Source organism: Bombina bombina, chromosome 4 (assembly GCF_027579735.1).
Source record: "Bombina bombina isolate aBomBom1 chromosome 4, aBomBom1.pri, whole genome shotgun sequence".
In the NCBI taxonomy this organism is placed as follows: Eukaryota; Metazoa; Chordata; class Amphibia; order Anura; family Bombinatoridae; genus Bombina; species Bombina bombina.
The window spans coordinates 794,110,207-794,132,323 of NC_069502.1; the positions used below are offsets into that span (position 1 = coordinate 794,110,207).

Here is a 22,117-nt window from a genome sequence, read left to right on the forward strand (position 1 = left end):
CACGTGCGCACTCACCTGAGCTAATATTGTCATTGGATTCCTCATCTGATGCTTCCAGCTGATGCCTCAACCATAGATCTTCTGTTATTTCAAATTTCACTATATCAGTGTTATCTGTGTCTGTAAAAATAAAGCAGATCCTGTTTTATAAATTTACCATAAAATAGTTTGTGTATTTCCAAGACAGACAATTTCACCAGATACACTGTGACACTTTTTAGCTAAAAGGGACAGCAAACACCAAGGGCTCCATTTATCAAGCTAAGTATGCAGCATTGGAGGCCCTTCGCTGCAGGCTCACATTAGCAAGCCTGCAGCCGATAGCGAAAGTGCCATAAAACATTTTGAGTTATGTGCATATTATAAAAGGGTCAACTGAGGTAAAACAGTGTGTGAAAAAAAAAAATAAGTATTTTAATAACATTTCCAAAAATCTGCTAAATTACTTACACTTTAGTGTTGCCAAGTGTAGCCTGCTCCACCCCCCCTTATCAGGGTCCAACTCCAAACCCTGTGGTATCATGTAACAAAGTGTGCATGTGAGGATAATTACTTATGCAAGTAAAGGGGTTGAGGAGGGACAGCAGGTACTGCTATTGTTTGTTGCCAAGGGGCTTGCTCGTTTCCATTGGGATAATGTCACATGCTTCGTGAAAGCTTCAGCATTACACTGTGCACTGCTTTAGTCAGGTGCCATGCGACTCTGCCCCCTACTGTGCATGTGCAAGAGTGTATTCTGCTGAAGCTATGGTGTGGCTATGCCCAGGGGGGAGCTTCCTGCAAAGAAAACTATGCCTGAATTAAAGGGGTTAAAGGGGGTTAAAACAGAAACCGTCTTGCAGGTAAGCTTTGGCTGCATTATAGCATTTAGAAACTTATGTTAGTTCATACTGTTTTATGTCCCTTTAAGAAGCAGCGGTCATCAGACACCAACTGTACGCCAACTCTTAGCTGGTGGATTAAAATTACCCCAGACACGTTCACTGGGGGTGATTGACAGCTCCTATTAGCACACCATTAGGCTAGCATGAACAGGGGGTGGCACTTCCCAGGTGGATGCTTGTGCAATGTTTCTGCGATACCAGGCGGCCAGGATCGTAGGAGCAAACATTGTCTGTCCGGGTTTTGATAAATGGGGTCCCAAGTGGTTATTACATTTTCTGAAGTCTTGTAATAAATTAACATACTAGGTGAGCATTACTTATTTTTGTAATGTGCTTACATCTTGTTTACTGAAATTGTTAATTTCAGTGGCCAATTTGGACTTGTTAGTGGAGTTGACAACGCTAGCTACAGTCATAAATCAGTGATAATAAAGTACCCGCTAGACACCATCACAACACAATCAGCACTGAACAGGAAGAACACTGGGAAATAGTACAGAACACCTCCACCATTTTGTATATAATAAGTTTATGTAACCAGCGTTAACAGAATATTAGATGCCTCAGTGCCGCACACAGTGATGTTGTTGGTAGACGCACATAGTTAGGGTAAAAACTAGCAATGTTTCTTATGTTATTACATTTTTCTCTTGGTATACTTTGTTCAAATTTAGCTCTTTACCGTGACAAAAAAAAACCCAACAACCCATAAGTATACTCAGGAGTGTGCACATGTTTAAAGCACTGTATGCATATTGTAGTTACCAGCACTGCTGCCATATATAAAGCTTGCTTCTGAGCCTATCTTAGTATGCTCTCATGAGAAGCACTGCTGCCTTATATGGAGTGCGCTCTTTAGCCTACCTTAGTATGCTCTCATGACAAGCATTGCTGGCGCATACAGAGCATGCTTCTCAGCCTACCTAGTGCATGCTCCTGAGTGTACCTAAGTATGCTCTCCTGGCAAGCACTGAACTTACCTTACTAAGTTCTCATAGAAATAAACTGAGATTCAACAAAGGAGGCCAAGATAAAGTGGTAAATGTGATAACAGAATACCTTTGTAATTTAATCACATGCAATAGCTTTATTTTCCTCTGTTTAAAGAGACACTAAAGTGAAAATTAAACTTTCATGACTGAGCTCTGTGCATGCTATTTTAAACAACTTTTCAATTTACTTCTACTATCAATTTTGCTTTGTTCTCTTTGTATTCTTTGTTGAAGACTAAACAATTGTAGACTTTTATTAGTTTAGGAGCATACACATATTTTCAGCAGTCTATTCTATGGCAGTAGTGTTTTGTAACTATGTAGAACATTGCTATTAAAGAGTCACAGAACAGAAATGTTTTCATTCGTGATTCAGATAGAGCATGCAATTTAAGCAACCTTCTAACTCACTCCTATTATCAAAATTTCTTCATTCTCTTGGTAAATTTATTTGAAATGCAAGAATGTAAGTTTAGATGCCGGCCCACTTTGGTGAACAACCTGGGTTGTTCTTGCTGATTGGTGGATAAATTCATCCACCAATAAAAAAGTGCTGTCCATAGTACTGAAACAAAAAAAAAGCTTAGATACCTTTTTTTTTCAAATAAAGATAGCAAGAGAACATAGAAAAATTGGTAATAGGAGTAAATTACAAAGTTGCTTAAAATTGCATGCTCTATCTGAATCACAAAAAAATGGGTTCAGTGTCCCTTTAACATTTTTTTATTATTATTGCTTAAAAGATAGATAATGCCTGTACTACCCATTCCCCAGCTTTGTACAACCAACATTGTTATATTAATATACTTTTTAACCTTTAAATCTCTGCCTGTTCCTAAGCCACTGCAGGCCACCTCACAGCTCTCCCCAGGACCTTTGTAGCGGGTGCATACTGACCACTCAGATAAAATTTTACCCAATAAAAAGATAAAAATTAGTTAATATTAAAAATTATCATTAAATACATTTATGTTAAACTATACAATTAATCTGTGCTTTGGATAGCTGAAAATGTTAAATATTAGAAGGGTATTACACCACCCCCACCCACCTACTTCATAATGCCACCAACATTTTCTGTGCAAAACACTGCCTCTTATTAATTATTCCTGAGTCAGCACTGATTGGCTAAAATGCAAGTCTGTCAAAAGAATTGAGGTAAGGGGGCAGTCCGCAGAGGCTTAGATACAAGGTAATCACAAAGGTAAAAAGTATATTCATATAACCGTGTTGGTTATGCAAAACTGGGGAATGGGTAATAAAGGGATTATCCATCTCTTTAAACAATAAAAATGTTCAAGTAGACTATCCCTTTAAGACACATTCACGCTCCTGAGCTCACCTAGGATAACTCTTTAATAAAGGATACCTAAAGAACTAAGCAAAACTGATAATAGTAAATTAGAAAGTTGATTAAAAACTAAATTTATGCTTACCTGATAAATTGATTTCTTCTATGGTAAGACGAGTCCACGGATTCATCCTTTACTTGTGGGATATTATCCTTCCCTACAGGAAGTGGCAAAGAGCACCACAGCAGAGCTGTCTATATAGCTCCTCCCTTAGCTCCACCCCCCAGTCATTCGACCGAAGGTACAGGAAGAGAAAGGAGAAACAAGGTGCAGAGGTGACCGAGTTTAAATCAAAAAAATATAATCTGTCTTAAAATGACAGGGCGGGCCGTGGACTTGTCGTACCATAGAAGAAATCAATTTATCAGGTAAGCATAAATTTAGTTTTCTTCTATAAAGGTAAGATGAGTCCACGGATTCATCCTTTACTTGAGGGATACAATACCAAAGCTACAGGACACGGATGAATGGGAGGGATAAGACAGATGGTTAAACAGAAGGCACCACTGCTTGAAGAACCTTTCTCCCAAAAACAGCCTCCGAAGAAGCAAAGGTATCAAAATTTGTAAAATATGGAAAAGGTATGAAGCGAAGACCAAGTCGCAGCCTTACAAATCTGTTCAACAGAAGCATCATTTTTAAAAGCCCATGTGGAAGCCACCGCTCTAGTAGAGTGAGCTGTAATTCTTTCAGGAGGCTGCTGTCCAGCAGTCTCGTATGCCAAACGGATGATGCTTTTTAGCCAAAGTAGCTTTTTGACCTCTACGTTTCCCAGAATAGACAACAAAGAAGATGTTTGACGAAAATCTTTGGTCGCTTGCAAGTAAAACTTTAAAGCACGAACCACGTCCAAGTTGTGCAATAGACGTTCCTTCTTAGCGGAAGGATTAGGACACAGAGAAGGAACAACAATTTCCTGATTAATATTCTTATTAGTAACAATCTTAGGAAGGAATCCAGGTTTTGTACGCAGAACCACCTTATCAGCATGGAAAACAAGATAAGGCGAGTCGCATTGCAATGCAGATAGTTCAGAAACTCTTCGAGCCGAAGAGATAGCAACTAAAAACAGAACTTTCCAAGATAGAAGCTTAATGTCTATGGAATGCAGAGGTTCAAACGGAACCCCTTGAAGAACTTTAAGAACTAAATTCAAACTCCATGGCGGAGCAACAGGTTTAAACACAGGCTTGATTCTAACTAAAGCCTGACAGAACGACTGAACGTCTGGAACATATGCCAGACGTTTGTGCAGTAGAATTGACAAAGCAGATATCTGTCCCTTTAAGGAACTAGCTGATAGCCCCTTCTCCAATCCTTCTTGGAGAAAGGACAAAATCCTAGGAATCCTGATCTTACTCCATGAGTAGCCTTTGGATTTGCAACAGATATGATAAATTTTCCTGGTGACAGGCTTTCGAGCCTGAATCAAGGTATCTATGACCGACTCAGAGAACCCCTGTTTGGATAAGATCAAGCGTTCAATCTCCAAGCAGTCAGTCACAGAGAAACTAGATTTGGATGCTGGAACGGATCTTGAATCAGAAGGTCCTGTCTCAGTGGCAGAGTCCATGGTGGAAGAGATGACATGTCCACCAGGTCTGCATACCTTTTGCTATCAAAATCACCAAAGCTCTTTCCTGTTTGATTCTGGCAATCAAACGAGGAAGGAGAGAAAATGGTGGAAACACATAAGCCAGGTTGAACGACCAGGGTACTGCCAGAGCATCTATCAGTACTGCCTGAGGATCCCTTGACCTGGACCCGTAACAAGGAAGTTTGGCATTCTGACGAGACGCCATCAGATCCAATTCTGGTGTGCCCCATTGCTGAATCAATTGTGCAAACACCTCCGGATGGAGTTCCCACCCCCCCGGATGAAAAGTCTGGCGACTTAGAAAATCTGCTTCCCAGTTCTCCACTCCTGGGATATAGATTGCTGATAGATGGCAAGAGTGAGTCTCTGCCTATCGAATTATTATGGTAACCTCTATCATCGCTAGAGAACTCTTTGTTCCCCCCTGTTGATTGATATATGCTACAGTCGTGATAATGTCCGACTGAAATCTTACGAACGCCTGAAGCGCGTTGCATATCGCTTTCAGTTCTGTAATCAGTTCAATAATGTCAGCCAGTTCTGATGTATCTAGTCTCCCCAGAAACAAATGACTGAACATACCTCAATGCTTTCCTTACACTACCTTCAACTGCTCTGTGGGAACCAGCAGGATCTTAGATAATGTTTGCTAAGATCATCAACATCAGGGCAGAAAATAAGATGTCTCCACTCCTCTTGGAAAGTTATAGACAGACGATTTCTCCCTGAGAAAAATAGTACTAACTGACACCATTTTAAAATAAAAAACTTCTTGATTGAAGAATCTAAACTAACACCGCACTTTATCTCTTCCTATCATTAACACAGACAAAGAGAATGACTGGAGTGGGAGGGAAGGGAGGAGCTATATATACAGCTCTGCTGTGGTGCTCTTTGCCACTTCCTGCTAACCAGGAGGCGTAATCCCATAAGTAAGGATGAAATGCGTGGACTCGTCATATCTTGTAAAAGAAATAGCCTCCTGCACCTTTTCTATATCAAGCAGCAGAAAGGGTAAAGCTATTTACAAAGCAGTCAGAAAGTACTGATGGATGTTTTATATCCGAAAATTTTTTTGATACTCTTTGAAAATGATATCCCAATATTGACCCAACAGTGAGTCTAAAATAATTTTTAAACACAGGTTTTATTTCATATACATAACGTTTTTATATTCTAATTGATAAGTTAAAGGCCAATATACTGGTCCTTTAATACTTTACTGAGCCATTCTAGTGTTTTTAATTTTTCTTCTAACAGTTATGTTTTAATTGTGGCCTATCTTGGCACAAAGGGAATAGGTGATAACCACATTTACGAAACAGATGTGCTACTACAGTGCATTTGTTTAGTTTGTACTTCCTGATTGTTTGGTAAATATATTGTTCATGCACAGCTTTCTAGCCTCAGTATATTTATTCTAACAGATTAATATATTAAAGGGAATTCCCACATATACTAGTGTAGTGCCATTACACTTTCTTCAATAATTCAATGGTAAAAAAGTTATTTTAAAATGAATATTGTTTCTGGCCACTATGAAATGCCGGCTAAGCTCTGCCCACTAATGACATCACAATCTGGGCTGCATATGGAGTCCAATCAGAAAAGGCTCACTAGTCTGATTCAACAGACTGTCAATGCTATTCAGTAGAGTGCCAAGATGAAGCCCAGATTGTGATGTCATCGGTGGGCGGAGATGGCAGCCATTTCAAAGTGGCCAGGAACAATATTCAATTTAAAAAAAAACTTTTTTATACCGTTCTTGCTGCATGATATAGAAAAGGTGCAGGAGGCTAATTGCAGCTTATTTTAAGGCAAGGTTTTAAGATAACTAAGGTGTAGACTGTCCCTTTAAGCACAGACTAACATTGAGTGTGTGCACCACGTGCTTATCTTGTTGTTAATAAGGGTAAATGTTTTTAAATGCTGCATAGTATAAACTTCTGTACATCACCAGCACAATACTGACTTATGTCTAATTAAGCACAGACTGACACTGAGCGTGTGCACCTAGTGACAATCTTGTTTACAAGAGTAAAGGTATTTAAATGCTGTTTAGTATAAACTTCTGTACATCACCAGCACACTTACTTACCATTACATTCCTCTGAAGTGATAATACATTTTCACGATCTGATAAAACTTTACAGAATCAATGTTTTATATTAAACTGACCTTGATTCATCATTTTTATTGAATATGCAATGTAACATAAAATGTATTAGTTTCATTTTATTACATTACCCTTCTCCGGCCGCCCAAAGCAAATGTTTTTTTTTCTAGAGGTGAAGATTCTTCCTCGTACCTAATAGCCAGCTATACAGCACTCAACAAACTCTGAAGCGTTTTTTAGTTCCCTACAGATAGCAAGGCTTTTCCAGATCATGAAAATGTACTATCTACTAAAATTTACTTTAAAGCGATACAGAACCCAAATATTTTATTTCATGTGTCAGAGCATGCGATTTTAAGCCACTTTCTAATTTACTCCTATTATCAAATTTTATTCATTTTCTTGGTACCTTTATTTTAAAAAGCAGGAACATAAGCTCACGAGCTGGACCATTTTTGGTTTAGCACTCTGGATAGCGCTTGCTGAGTGGTGGCTGCATTTAGCCACCAATCAAGCAAGCGCTACCCAGGTGCTGAAGCAAAGATGGTCCGGCTTGCAGGTTTACATTCCTGTTTTTTCAAATAAACAAAGAGAATAAAGAAAAATTGATAATAGGAGTAAATTGGAAAGTTGCTTAAAATTGCATGCTCTCTCAGGCCTTCCTAACAGGCCACTTTTTGAGGATATCTGAACTAGGTGAAACAATCAGCTGATTAGTAAACATAATTATTTTGCTCTCATCCAAGGTAATCCAGAAAAACCTGAACTGTTAGGGAGGCTTGATGACAGGTTTGAAAACCAGTGCGCTATCTGAATCATAGAATAAAAAATTTGAGTTCAGTATCCCTTTAAGCAATTAGATCACTGAGGTTTCTGGTTTGTTAATGTAATTATTATCCCATTGTGATGAAAAAAAAACAGGTGACGTCCTGCTTACCTCCGTGTTCATCAGAAAGGTCTGAGGTTTCGCTCTCGGTCTTGTCAGACATTGTCTTGTTTAGCACATCTGAACTTGTCAGATATTCTTATAATGTTTCTCCTTTACGGACAAACGCAGTGATGTGTATTGTACGTGATCTTCACAGTAACAGCAGCCTAAATACACAGAGAGAGAAAGGAGGTCTCATGTACAGTTCAATGTCATAGGGGAAAATAGTGTTAATTATGTGTGACCATCACCTGTATCTGAGCATCATAAAGAGATCAAAATATCTTTGGATCAACGCCTAAATAAGCAAACTAGTTATACGTGCCGCTGACAAGGGCGGGTCTGTAGTTGTAATGGACAGGACTGAATACATTACTGAGGCACTATGCCAGTTTACTGACGAACAGTGTTAAACTATCTTTCAGTCAAATCCTAACCACCTATATCGGAGAGATTTATTGCACCTTCTGGATGATGGTGTTGAAGGAGGATTTATTGATAAAGATACTGCCACATAATTATATGTGGAACATCCAGTTACTTCTGTGTTTCACCATCTCCCGAAGGTGCATAAGTCTCTTATACATGTAAAAGGATGCCCAATAGTCAACGGCATAGGGTCACTTTTTGAACACCTCTCCCAATGGCTTGACTCTATTCTGTATCCCTTTGTGGAAGCATTACCCAGCTTTTTGTGAGATACAAGCATCCGATTAAGCTAACTGATAATATTGTTTGGGATGAGGCTATCCACGTATGGGTCACAATAGATGTCACTGTCCTCTACTCCTCCATTCCTCATAAAAAAGGCTTAGAAGCCATATCTTTCTTCCTGTCCAACTGGTTCAATTTCTCTGATAATTTCCAAAATTATAATGAGAGTAACCATCTTTTTACTCACACACAATTTCTTTGAGTTTGAGGGATCATTTTACCTCCAAAGATGTGACAGTGATGGGAGCAAAATTTGCCCCTTCTTTCTCCAACCTCTATATGGGGTGGTGGGAGCTTTCCCACATCTTTGGAGATCGCAATACCCACTGGCAAAAACATAAATTATGCTTATCAGATAATATAATTTCCTTCTGTACAAGGAGAGTTCACGGCTCCATTCTTTACTGTTGGGAAATACTGAACATAGCCACCAGGAGGCAAAGACACCCCAGTCAAAGGCTTAAATACCCCTCCCACTTCCCCTATGCCCCAGTTATTCTGCAGAGGGAACAAAGAGAAATAACAGGGTATAAAAGGTGCCAGAAGAAAAACAGAATTTATGTTTACCTGATAAATTACTTTCTCCAACGGTGTGTCCGGTCCACGGCGTCATCCTTACTTGTGGGATATTCTCTTCCCCAACAGGAAATGGCAAAGAGCCCAGCAAAGCTGGTCACATGATCCCTCCTAGGCTCCGCCTACCCCAGTCATTCGACCGACGTTAAGGAGGAATATTTGCATAGGAGAAACCATATGGTACCGTGGTGACTGTAGTTAAAGAAAATAAATTATCAGACCTGATTAAAAAAACCAGGGCGGGCCGTGGACCGGACACACCGTTGGAGAAAGTAATTTATCAGGTAAACATAAATTCTGTTTTCTCCAACATAGGTGTGTCCGGTCCACGGCGTCATCCTTACTTGTGGGAACCAATACCAAAGCTTTAGGACACGGATGAAGGGAGGGAGCAAATCAGGTCACCTAAATGGAAGGCACCACGGCTTGCAAAACCTTTCTCCCAAAAATAGCCTCAGAAGAAGCAAAAGTATCAAACTTGTAAAATTTGGTAAAAGTGTGCAGTGAAGACCAAGTCGCTGCCCTACATATCTGATCAACAGAAGCCTCGTTCTTGAAGGCCCATGTGGAAGCCACAGCCCTAGTGGAATGAGCTGTGATTCTTTCGGGAGGCTGCCGTCCGGCAGTCTCGTAAGCCAATCTGATGATGCTTTTAATCCAAAAAGAGAGAGAGGTAGAAGTTGCTTTTTGACCTCTCCTTTTACCGGAATAAACAACAAACAAGGAAGATGTTTGTCTAAAATCCTTTGTAGCATCTAAATAGAATTTTAGAGCGCGAACAACATCCAAATTGTGCAACAAACGTTCCTTCTTTGAAACTGGTTTCGGACACAGAGAAGGTACGATAATCTCCTGGTTAATGTTTTTGTTAGAAACAACTTTTGGAAGAAAACCAGGTTTAGTACGTAAAACCACCTTATCTGCATGGAACACCAGATAAGGAGGAGAACACTGCAGAGCAGATAATTCTGAAACTCTTCTGGCAGAAGAAATTGCAACTAAAAACAAAACTTTCCAAGATAATAACTTAATATCAACGGAATGCAAGGGTTCAAACGGAACCCCCTGAAGAACTGAAAGAACTAAATTGAGACTCCAAGGAGGAGTCAAAGTTTTGTAAACAGGCTTAATTCTAACCAGAGCCTGAACAAAGGCTTGAACATCTGGCACAGCAGCCAGTTTTTTGTGAAGTAACACCGACAAGGCAGAAATCTGTCCCTTCAGGGAACTAGCAGATAATCCTTTTTCCAATCCTTCTTGAAGGAAGGATAGAATCCTAGGAATCTTAACCTTGTCCCAAGGGAATCCTTTAGATTCACACCAACAGATATATTTTTTCCAAATTTTGTGGTAAATCTTTCTAGTTACAGGCTTTCTGGCCTGAACAAGAGTATCGATAACAGAATCTGAGAACCCACGCTTCGATAAAATCAAGCGTTCAATCTCCAAGCAGTCAGCTGGAGTGAAACCAGATTCGGATGTTCGAACGGACCCTGAACAAGAAGGTCTCGTCTCAAAGGTAGCTTCCAAGGTGGAGCCGATGACATATTCACCAGATCTGCATACCAAGTCCTGCGTGGCCACGCAGGAGCTATCAAGATCACCGACGCCCTCTCCTGATTGATCCTGGCTACCAGCCTGGGGATGAGAGGAAACGGCGGGAACACATAAGCTAGTTTGAAGGTCCAAGGTGCTACTAGTGCATCCACTAGAGCCGCCTTGGGATCCCTGGATCTGGACCCGTAGCAAGGAACTTTGAAGTTCTGACGAGAGGCCATCAGATCCATGTCTGGAATGCCCCACAGCTGAGTGACTTGGGCAAAGATTTCCGGATGGAGTTCCCACTCCCCCGGATGCAATGTCTGACGACTCAGAAAATCCGCTTCCCAATTTTCCACTCCTGGGATGTGGATAGCAGACAGGTGGCAGGAGTGAGACTCCGCCCATAGAATGATTTTGGTCACTTCTTCCATCGCTAGGGAACTCCTTGTTCCCCCCTGATGGTTGACGTACGCAACAGTTGTCATGTTGTCTGATTGAAACCGTATGAACTTGGCCCTCGCTAGCTGAGGCCAAGCCTTGAGAGCATTGAATATCGCTCTCAGTTCCAGAATATTTATCGGAAGAAGAGATTCTTCCCGAGACCAAAGACCCTGAGCTTTCAGGGATCCCCAGACCGCGCCCCAGCCCATCAGACTGGCGTCGGTCGTGACAATGACCCACTCTGGTCTGCGGAATGTCATCCCTTGTGACAGGTTGTCCAGGGACAGCCACCAACGGAGTGAGTCTCTGGTCCTCTGATTTACTTGTATCTTCGGAGACAAGTCTGTATAGTCCCCATTCCACTGACTGAGCATGCACAGTTGTAATGGTCTTAGATGAATGCGCGCAAAAGGAACTATGTCCATTGCCGCTACCATCAACCCGATCACTTCCATGCACTGAGCTATGGAAGGAAGAGGAACGGAATGAAGTATCCGACAAGAGTCTAGAAGTTTTGTTTTTCTGGCCTCTGTCAGAAAAATCCTCATTTCTAAGGAGTCTATTATTGTTCCCAAGAAGGGAACCCTTGTTGACGGGGATAGAGAACTCTTTTCCACGTTCACTTTCCATCCGTGAGATCTGAGAAAGGCCAGGACAATGTCCGTGTGAGCCTTTGCTTGAGGAAGGGACGACGCTTGAATCAGAATGTCGTCCAAGTAAGGTACTACAGCAATGCCCCTTGGTCTTAGCACAGCTAGAAGGGACCCTAGTACCTTTGTGAAAATCCTTGGAGCAGTGGCTAATCCGAAAGGAAGCACCACGAACTGGTAATGTTTGTCCAGGAATGCGAACCTTAGGAACCGATGATGTTCCTTGTGGATAGGAATATGTAGATACGCATCCTTTAAATCCACCGTGGTCATGAATTGACCTTCCTGGATGGAAGGAAGAATAGTTCGAATGGTTTCCATCTTGAACGATGGATCCTTGAGAAACTTGTTTAAGATCTTGAGATCTAAGATTGGTCTGAACGTTCCCTCTTTTTTGGGAACTATGAACAGATTGGAGTAGAACCCCATCCCTTGTTCTCTTAATGGAACAGGATGAATCACTCCCATTTTTAACAGGTCTTCTACACAATGTAAGAATGCCTGTCTTTTTATGTGGTCTGAAGACAACTGAGACCTGTGGAACCTCCCCCTTGGGGGAAGTCCCTTGAATTCCAGAAGGTAACCTTGGGAGACTATTTCTAGCGCCCAAGGATCCAGAACATCTCTTGCCCAAGCCTGAGCGAAGAGAGAGAGTCTGCCCCCCACCAGATCCGGTCCCGGATCGGGGGCCAACATTTCATGCTGTCTTGGTAGCAGTGGCAGGTTTCTTGGCCTGCTTTCCCTTGTTCCAGCCTTGCATTGGTCTCCAAGCTGGCTTGGCTTGAGAAGTATTACCCTCTTGCTTAGAGGACGTAGCACCTTGGGCTGGTCCGTTTCTACGAAAGGGACGAAAATTAGGTTTATTTTTTGCCTTGAAAGGCCGATCCTGAGGAAGGGCGTGGCCCTTACCCCCAGTGATATCAGAGATAATCTCTTTCAAGTCAGGGCCAAACAGCGTTTTCCCCTTGAAAGGAATGTTAAGTAGCTTGTTCTTGGAAGACGCATCAGCCGACCAAGATTTCAACCAAAGCGCTCTGCGCGCCACAATAGCAAACCCAGAATTCTTAGCCGCTAACCTAGCCAATTGCAAAGTGGCGTCTAGGGTGAAAGAATTAGCCAATTTGAGAGCATTGATTCTGTCCATAATCTCCTCAAAGGGAGGAGAATCACTATCGACCGCCTTTATCAGATCATCGAACCAGAAACATGCGGCTGTAGCGACAGGGACAATGCATGAAATTGGTTGTAGAAGGTAACCTTGCTGAACAAACATCTTTTTAAGCAAACCCTCTAATTTTTTATCCATAGGATCTTTGAAAGCACAACTATCCTCTATGGGTATAGTGGTGCGTTTGTTTAAAGTGGAAACCGCTCCCTCGACCTTGGGGACTGTCTGCCATAAGTCCTTTCTGGGGTCGACCATAGGAAACAATTTTTTAAATATGGGGGGAGGGACGAAAGGAATACCGGGCCTTTCCCATTCCTTATTAACAATGTCCGCCACCCGCTTGGGTATAGGAAAAGCCTCTGGGAGCCCCGGCACCTCTAGGAACTTGTCCATTTTACATAGTTTCTCTGGGATGACCAACTTGTCACAATCATCCAAAGTGGATAATACCTCCTTAAGCAGAATGCGGAGATGTTCCAACTTAAATTTAAATGCAATCACATCAGGTTCAGCCTGTTGAGAAATGTTCCCTGAATCAGTAATTTCTCCCTCAGACAAAACCTCCCTGGCCCCATCAGACTGGGTTAGGGGCCCTTCGGAAATATTATTATCAGCGTCGTCATGCTCTTCAGTATCTAAAACAGAGCAGCCGCGCTTACGCTGATAAGTGTTCATTTTGGCTAAAATGTTTTTGACAGAATTATCCATTACAGCCGTTAATTGTTGCATAGTAAGGAGTATTGGCGCGCTAGATGTACTAGGGGCCTCCTGAGTGGGCAAGACTCGTGTAGACGAAGGAGGGAATGATGCAGTACCATGCTTACTCCCCTCACTTGAGGAATCATCTTGGGCATCATTGTCATTATCACATAAATCACATTTATTTAAATGAATAGGAATTCTGGCTTCCCCACATTCAGAACACAGTCTATCTGGTAGTTCAGACATGTTAAACAGGCATAAACTTGATAAAGTACAAAAAACGTTTTAAAATAAAACCGTTACTGTCACTTTAAATTTTAAACTGAACACACTTTATTACTGCAATTGCGAAAAAACATGAAGGAATTGTTCAAATTTTCACCACAGTGTCTTAAAGCCTTAAAAATATTGCACACCAAATTTGGAAGCTTTAACCCTTAAAATAACGGAACCGGAGCCGTTTTGAACTTTAACCCCTTTACAGTCCCTGGTATCTGCTTTGCTGAGACCCAACCAAGCCCAAAGGGGAATACGATACCAAATGACGCCTTCAGAAAGTCTTTTCTAAGTATCAGAGCTCCTCTCACATGCGACTGCATGCCATGCCTCTCAAAAACAAGTGCGCAACACCGGCGCGAAAATGAGGCTCTGCTTATGCTTTGGGAAAGCCCCTACAGAATAAGGTGTCTAATACAGTGCCTGCCGATATTATTATATCAAAATACCCAGATAAAATGATTCCTCAAGGCTAAATATGTGTAAATAATGAATCGATTTAGCCCAGAAAAAGTCTACAGTCTTAATAAGCCCTTGTGAAGCCCTTATTTACAATCGTAATAAACATGGCTTACCGGATCCCATAGGGAAAATGACAGCTTCCAGCATTACATCGTCTTGTTAGAATGTGTCATACCTCAAGCAGCAAGAGACTGCACACTGTTCCCCCAACTGAAGTTAATTGCTCTCAGCAGTCCTGTGTGGAACAGCCATGGATTTTAGTGACGGTCGCTAAAATCATTTTCCTCATACAAACAGAATTCTTCATCTCTTTTCTGTTTCTGAGTAAATAGTACATACCAGCACTATTTCAAAATAACAAACTCTTGATTGAATAATAAAAACTACAGTTAAACACTAAAAAACTCTAAGCCATCTCCGTGGAGATGTTGCCTGTACAACGGCAAAGAGAATGACTGGGGTAGGCGGAGCCTAGGAGGGATCATGTGACCAGCTTTGCTGGGCTCTTTGCCATTTCCTGTTGGGGAAGAGAATATCCCACAAGTAAGGATGACGCCGTGGACCGGACACACCTATGTTGGAGAAATTATAATTTAGGGGGCCGCCCATCTGAAAACACAGGCAGGGGCCGTGGACTCTCCTTCTACAGAAGGAAATGAAAGTAGCTGGTAAGCATAATTTACATTTACTTTCTTAATACAAGGAGAGTCCATGGCATTATTCCTTACTGTTGGGAAACATATACCCAAGCTCTACAGGACACAATGATAACGGGAGGGACAAAAAGAGAGGCAGACCCTAATCTGAGGGCACCACAGCCTGCAAAATCTTTCTTCCGAAGGCTGCTTCAGCTAAAGCAAAAACATCAAACTTGTAAAATTTAGAAAAAAGTAAGCAAAGAGGACCAGGTGGCCGCCTTACAAATCTGATCCATAGAGGCCTTGTTCTTAAAGGCCCACTGCTCTAGTAGAATGAGCCATAATTCTTTAAAGAGATCTATGTCCCGCTGTCTCATAGGCTAAGCGGATAAGACTCCTCAACCAAAAGGATAAGGAAGTCGAATATGCCACAAATAAGGAAGAAGCTTGTCTAAAATCTGTAGTAGCTTGAAGATAAAACTTCAAGGCACGAACCACTTCCAAATTATGAAGTAAACGTTCCTTCGAAGAAGTATTAGGACACAAAGAAGGGACCACAATCTCTTGATTGATGTTGCGGTCTGACACGACTTTAGGGAGAAACCCTAACTTAGTATGTAGGACAGCCTTATCCAAATTAAACACCAGATAAGGAGGCTCACATTGCAAGGCGGCAATCTCAGATACTCTGCGCGCCGAAGCAAAAGCCAGTAGAAAGATAACTTTCCAAGACAACAACTTAATATCGATCACATGCAAAGGCTCAAACAGAGCCCGTTGCAAAACTTTAAGAACCAGATTCAGACTCCAAGGGGGAGCCTAAGATCTAAACACAGGTCTGATCCTAATGAGAGCCTTAACACAAGACTTAACATCTGGAAGCACTGAGAGCCTTTTGTGCAGTAAAACAGACAAGGCCGAAATCTGTCCCCTCAGGAAACTGTCCGAAAGACCCTTCTCCAGACCTTCCTGGAGAAAAAGCAGAATTCTGGCAACCTTAATTTTATGCCAAGGAAATCCACGTTCTTCATACCAGAATAAGTAGGTTCTCCACAGCTTGTGATAGATTTGACGATTAACCGGTTTACGAGCTTGAATGAGAGCATCAATAACTCTCTCAGAAAACCCTCTCTTGGCTAGGACTAAGCGTTTAATCTCCACGCAGTCAGCCTCAGAGAATCTAAATTTCGATAAACAAAACGACCTTGTTCCAGCAGATCCCTGCGACAAGGTAACCTACATGGGAGGAGAATATGACATCCTCACTAGGTCCGCGAACCATGTCCTTTGCGGCCACGATGCAGCAATCAGTATTACTGACGCTTGCTCCTGCTTGATGCGGGCCACTACTCGAGGAAGGAGTGGCAAAGGTGGGAAAAAGGTAGATGAGATTGAACCTCCAAGTCACCGCTAATGCATCTATTAGCTTCGCCTGAGGATCCCTGGACCTCGACCCATATCTAGGTAGTTTGGTATTGAGGCGAGACGCCATGAGATCTATCTCCAAGTCCCCCACCTGGAGCATATCTCAGCAAACACTTCGGGATGGAGAGACCATTCCCCTGGATGAAAGGATTGTCTGCTGAGAAAATCAACTTCCCAGTTGTCCACACCCGAAATGTGGATCGCTGACAGCGAACAGCTAGGGAGCTTTTCGTTCCTCCCCTGATGGTTGATGTAAGCCACCAAGGTTATATTGTCTGACTGGAATCTGATAAACCGGGACAAACCCAGAAGAGGCCAAGCCTTCAGAGCATTGTAGATTGCTCGAAGTTCCAAAATGATGATTGGGACAGAGCTTTCCTCCTGCGACCACAGGCCTTGTGCATTCTTGGCACCCAAAACAGCTCCCCATCCTGAGAGGCTCGCGTCCGTAGTCACAAACTCCTAGGATGGTCTGAAAAAGGATGTCCCTTGGGACAGATGATCTGGACAGAGCGACCAAGAGAGCGATTCTCTCGACCGGTTGTCCAGTGAGATCTGTTGAGACAGATCCAAATGATCGCTGTTCCACTGCCTCAGCATGCACAGCTGTAGCGGTCTGAGACTGAAACCTTGCAAAAGGAATGATGTCCATGCTGGACACCATGAGACCAATTACCTCCATAGACTGAGCCACAGATTGCCTTAAGGAGGTCTGGAGGGCAAGACATCACAAAGCTAGCTTGCACCGTCTCTGAAGAAATACCATCATGGATATTGAATCTATTATAGTGTCCAGGAATTCTACCCTGGTGCTTGGGAGGAGATAACTCTTTCCATCCATGTGACTGAAGAAGAGAGAGAGAGAAGAGACATTGAATAGTCCTCTGCTAGACGAAGGGATGGCGCTTGAACCAGAATGCTGTTCAAGTAGGGAGCTACTGCTATACCTTGGGTTCTGGCGACAGCCAGGAGAGCTCCCAGAACCTTTGTGAAGATTCTTGGGGTCGTAGCTAGACCAAACTGAAGTGCAATGAACTGGAAGTGGTCCTTGTGGATTGGAACGTGAAGGTAGGCATCCTTCAGATCTATAGTGGTCATGAACTGTCCTTCCTGAACTAGAGGAAGAATGGACTTTATTGTCTCCATCTTGAAAGAGGGGACATTTAGAAACTTGTTTAAGCACTTTAGGTCCAGAATTGGGCGGAAAATTCCCTCCTTCTTTGGGACCACAAACAGGTTTGAGTAGTGTCCCAAACCTCTTTTTGCGATAGGAACCAGGACAATGATCCTGCACGCACCCCAGAAAGGCTTCCCTCTTTTCTGGTTTTAAAGACAGGTTTGAGAGGAGAAATCTGTCCTTGGGTGGATGACCTTTGAAACCTATCTTGTATCCCTGAGCTATGACCTCCAGGACCCATGGATCCTGCACGTCCCTGGACTAAGTGTCTGAAAACAGCGACAGTCTGATCCCTACACGATCCAGTTTTGACTAGTTCTTGGCGGGCTTCCTGTTCTGCTTAGATTTATTCCAGGATTGAGCTGGCTTCCAAGTGCTCTTAGTTTGCTCGGGCTTAGAGAAGGACTGCTGACGTTGGGACTTCTCAGAACGAAAGGAAGGAAAAATTAGATCCTTGTCTCTTAGATTTGTTCTTTTTATCCTGCGGTAGGAATGCACCCTTGCCCCTGTAACCGTGGAGATAATGGAATCCAGGCCTGGACCAAATAAAATCTTGCCCTTAAAGAGGAGGGAAAGTAGTCTAGACTTAGAAATCATGTCCGCAGTACTTCAGCCAGAGCGCCCGACGCGCCTGCACTGAGAAACCAGAGATTTTAGCATTCAGGCAAATAATCTGCATGTTTGCATCACATATAAAAGAATTAGCAATTTTTAAAGCCTTAATTCTTTCCTGGATAACGTTGAGGGGACCTTCCACCTCGATCAATTCGGATAAGGAGTCGCACTCCAGTAGGCCACAGCTCCAGCAACCGAGGCAACAGCCGCTGCCAGTTGCAATAAATCTCATATGCTGAAACATTTTCCTGAGAAAAGCTTCTATTTTCTTAACCATCGGCTCTCTGAAAGACGAGATATCCTCACGAGGGATAGTAGTACGCATAGCTAATGTGGAGATAGCACCATCCACTTTAGGGACGGAACCCCACAACTCTAGCTGAGAGTCCGGGAACAATTTTTTAAAAGCAGATGAAGGAGAAAAGGAAGATCCATTCATTTTTAATATTAACCATTTTTACGGGTACAGGAAAAGTTCGCAGCGCTACCCTGTCCTTGTACACTCTGTCTAATTTAGGCATCAGCGGTTCATCAGGCAACTTGGCCTCTGGAACCTCTAATGTAGACAGAATCTCCTTTAGAAAAAAACGTAAGTGTTCAATTTTAAATCTAAAAGCTGGCTCCTATGCAGCCGGAGGCCTAGAGGTAGCAGACTCCGATCCAGAAATTTCACCCTCTGAAGACTTAGAGTGTGACCCATCCTGAGATACCTGAAAGGCAGACAAATCAAGCAAATCACTGGATGTCCCCTGGACCAGAGAGCTATGTTTAACCTTTTGTTGCGCTTAGCAGGGCGAAATAAAAGGTAAGGACCTCAGACACTGCCGTCTTTAACTGTGCGGTAAAGTCTGATGGTAGTCTGATGGTAAAAGGCTCCCTCCAGATGGAGGATCAGTCGTGCTACAGGAAGCTGCATGAGACAATGGAGATGATTGATGGGTACGCACCTCGCGGGACGGCGAGTCCTCAGAGGAGGACGGCTCAGTTGTATTAAAGGGGTTAACCTTCTTAGACAAAATAAACTTGTTGATGTATATGGAACATAGTTAAGAGGGCGGGCACACTAAGGCCTCCTCACAATATAGACAGGTATTACTATTATTAATAGAGGTAGTACCCTCAAGCATATAAGGATTCTCCATAGCTTGTGCTGACACCAGTAGGATACAAATAAATTATTTTTTTATTTTTATCAAAAATGGCACCTATATATCCCCAATGACTGGGGCACTCACCACCTCCTAGACCCCGGCACCCAGAGAAGAAGCAAGCTCTCTGACAGCTAGCTCGGTCAGGAAAGAGAAAAAGGAAAGTGTGACCACACCCGGTCACGTGGTGCGCAATGTGCCAATGCTATCAAGCTGCGCAGTGTTCAAAAGTGAAAGTAAAACACCTGTATGTTCCGTTACCGCATAACAACAGTCTATGAGCCCAAAAATAAATCTCACATAAAAGCAGCATAAATTAAAGAACACATTTGATTAATCCCCACTGTTTAATAACCTCCCTCAGGAGATATTAACCACAATTCTATAAAGATAAAAAGAGTCACACTGTGACCCTGTCTTCAGCAATTTCAACATATGTAAAAATTTAAATGATCTTATCAGAATCCATACTGTGGAACAGAAACACAGCCTCTCAAGTGTGACAGTCTTGTAGCATCGCTCCTGACATGGACTTGAGTGAAGAAAGCAGACAGCAAAACTCGTCATCACTGATTGCTTAAGGAGCTGTTAGCAGGCAGTCTGGAAGGGTTCACAGAAAGACTCCCTCTGCATCTCCGGAGTCTAACTTTCGTCAATGCTCTCACTGAGAGGCTGACAAGACTACTTAAAACTCCAGTTCCATAACGAAAGACATATATCCCTCCTGAGGAACAACTCCGAAATCTTCTGACACTTATCTGCCATCCTCCTGTGACGAAAGGCAAAGAATGACTGGGGGAAAGGGGAAGTGGGAGGGGTATTTAAGCCTTTGGCTGGGGTGTTTTTGCCTCCTCCTGGTGGCCAGGTACAGTATTTCCCGACAGTAAGGAATGAAGCCGTGGACTCTCCTTGTATTAAAGGGACAGGAAACCACAAAATTCTCTTTCATGATTTAAATAGAACATACAATTTTAAACAACTTTCCAATTTACTTTTATTATCAAATTTGCGTCATTCTCTTGTTATCCTTTGCTGAAGGAACAGCACTGCACTAATGGTAGCTAGCTGAACACATCTAGTTAGCCAATCACAAGAGACAAATGTGTGCAGGCACCAATCAGCAGCCAACTTCCACTAGTGTAGGATATGTGCATATTCTTTTTCAACAAGGGATACTGGGAGAACAAAGCACATTTGAAAACAGAAGTGAATTTAAAAGTGTCTAAAAATTACATGTTCTATCTGAATCATGCAAATATTAATTTTGTTTTTTATCGTTTTATCGATTTGATTTTGATTTGGAAAGGGGGAATACACGAGCTTCATGATTTTATGGTTGAGATCAATGACAATGATCAAGTTTTAAAATTTACCTTTGAAACTAGCAGGCAAGAAATCAACTTTTTGGATCTGGTACTTAGTGGACACAATGATGGAAGGATATTAACAAAACTATACAGGAAGCCTATATCGGGCAAGTCCTTGCTCCACGCGAAAAGCTGCCATCCTAGCCATGTACCTTATGCCATTGCAAAAGGGCAACTAAAAAGAGCTAAGAGGAATTGCTCTTATATAGACGACTATAATACTCAAATTTCAGATGTATGTCAGCGGTTGAAACAAAGGGGATACAACGCTAAAACTATAATAAGAGCCAATAGAAAAGTAATGTCTATGAAAAGGTCATTCCTGCTTACTGACAAAGATACATGTACTAAGAATGACTACAGAGGTGTTACATTTGTGACAGACTACAGTGCCCAGTATGACGACGTATGTAAGATAGTCAAACGACATTTTAATGTCCTTATTGCCGACGACAGACTTATTGATTGTGTTCAACAAGGTATCAGATGTTCTTATCGCAGAAATAAGACAATAGGCAACTCTCTCTCTCTCACACAGTTTTGAAAAAAACCTGACACACGAAGGAATGCATGGCTTACATGTGGTAATTCCAGGTGTGGAGGATGTGAATATCTCACTATCTCAGGCAAATTTCAGTCTATGGTCACAGGATATAGAACATAAATGTTTGCCTTAACTGCACTTCTGTCTATGTAATTTTATTACATGCACTAAGTGTGGGAAACAGTATTTAGGGCTCATGACAAGAGACATCAGATCTAGGATCAGGGAACACCTATCCACCATTCGTACAGGGAGAGCATCCACCCCTTTAGTACAGCACTTTACACAGTGCTATGATACAGATTTGACTGCCTTCTTGTGGCAACCCATTGATATAATACCTTGCCCCAAAAAGGGATGGGGATAGGGAGAGAGACACTCTTATACAAGAGAGAAATGCCATGGATATTTAAACTTGAGTCTAGGGTCCCCTTAGGACTTAACTCTGAGTTTGATTTGATTAATTATTGGCAATGACCATTTTAAGTGTAATATTATTTATCCACTATAGCATCATGTAGTGTATATATACACATATAGACACATGCATAATTTGTTCTGAGCTTTTAAATATGTTTTCAATATAGGAAGAATACATATAAATATGATGCTATAACAATTTTGGTAAATGCTGTTCTCAGGATCATGTATTATGAGTCGTCAACATATTAACTGTAGTTTATTGAGATTTACTAGTGGATCTCTGTGTATGATGTTTTAAATTGGTTCTTTGTTTTTAGCCAATAAGCAGTAAGTAATTTGTGTTTATATAGTACACCTGTGACTGGCTACTGACAGCTATG

The 22,117-nt window shown here is 42.0% G+C and overlaps 1 protein-coding gene across 1 annotated transcript in view; it reads right to left on the reverse strand.

The window, feature by feature from the left end:
- Positions 1-22,117, reverse strand: part of LOC128656996 (gastrula zinc finger protein XlCGF26.1) — a 134,311-nt gene that overhangs the window by 100,227 nt on the left and 11,967 nt on the right. Inside the window, exons 2-3 of the mRNA XM_053711209.1 lie at positions 7,879-8,036; positions 16-120 (exon numbers count right to left, since the gene is read on the reverse strand). Coding sequence (XP_053567184.1) covers positions 16-120; positions 7,879-7,930 — 157 coding nt within the window. The 5' untranslated portion in view covers positions 7,931-8,036. The remainder of the gene's footprint in view (positions 1-15; positions 121-7,878; positions 8,037-22,117) is intronic.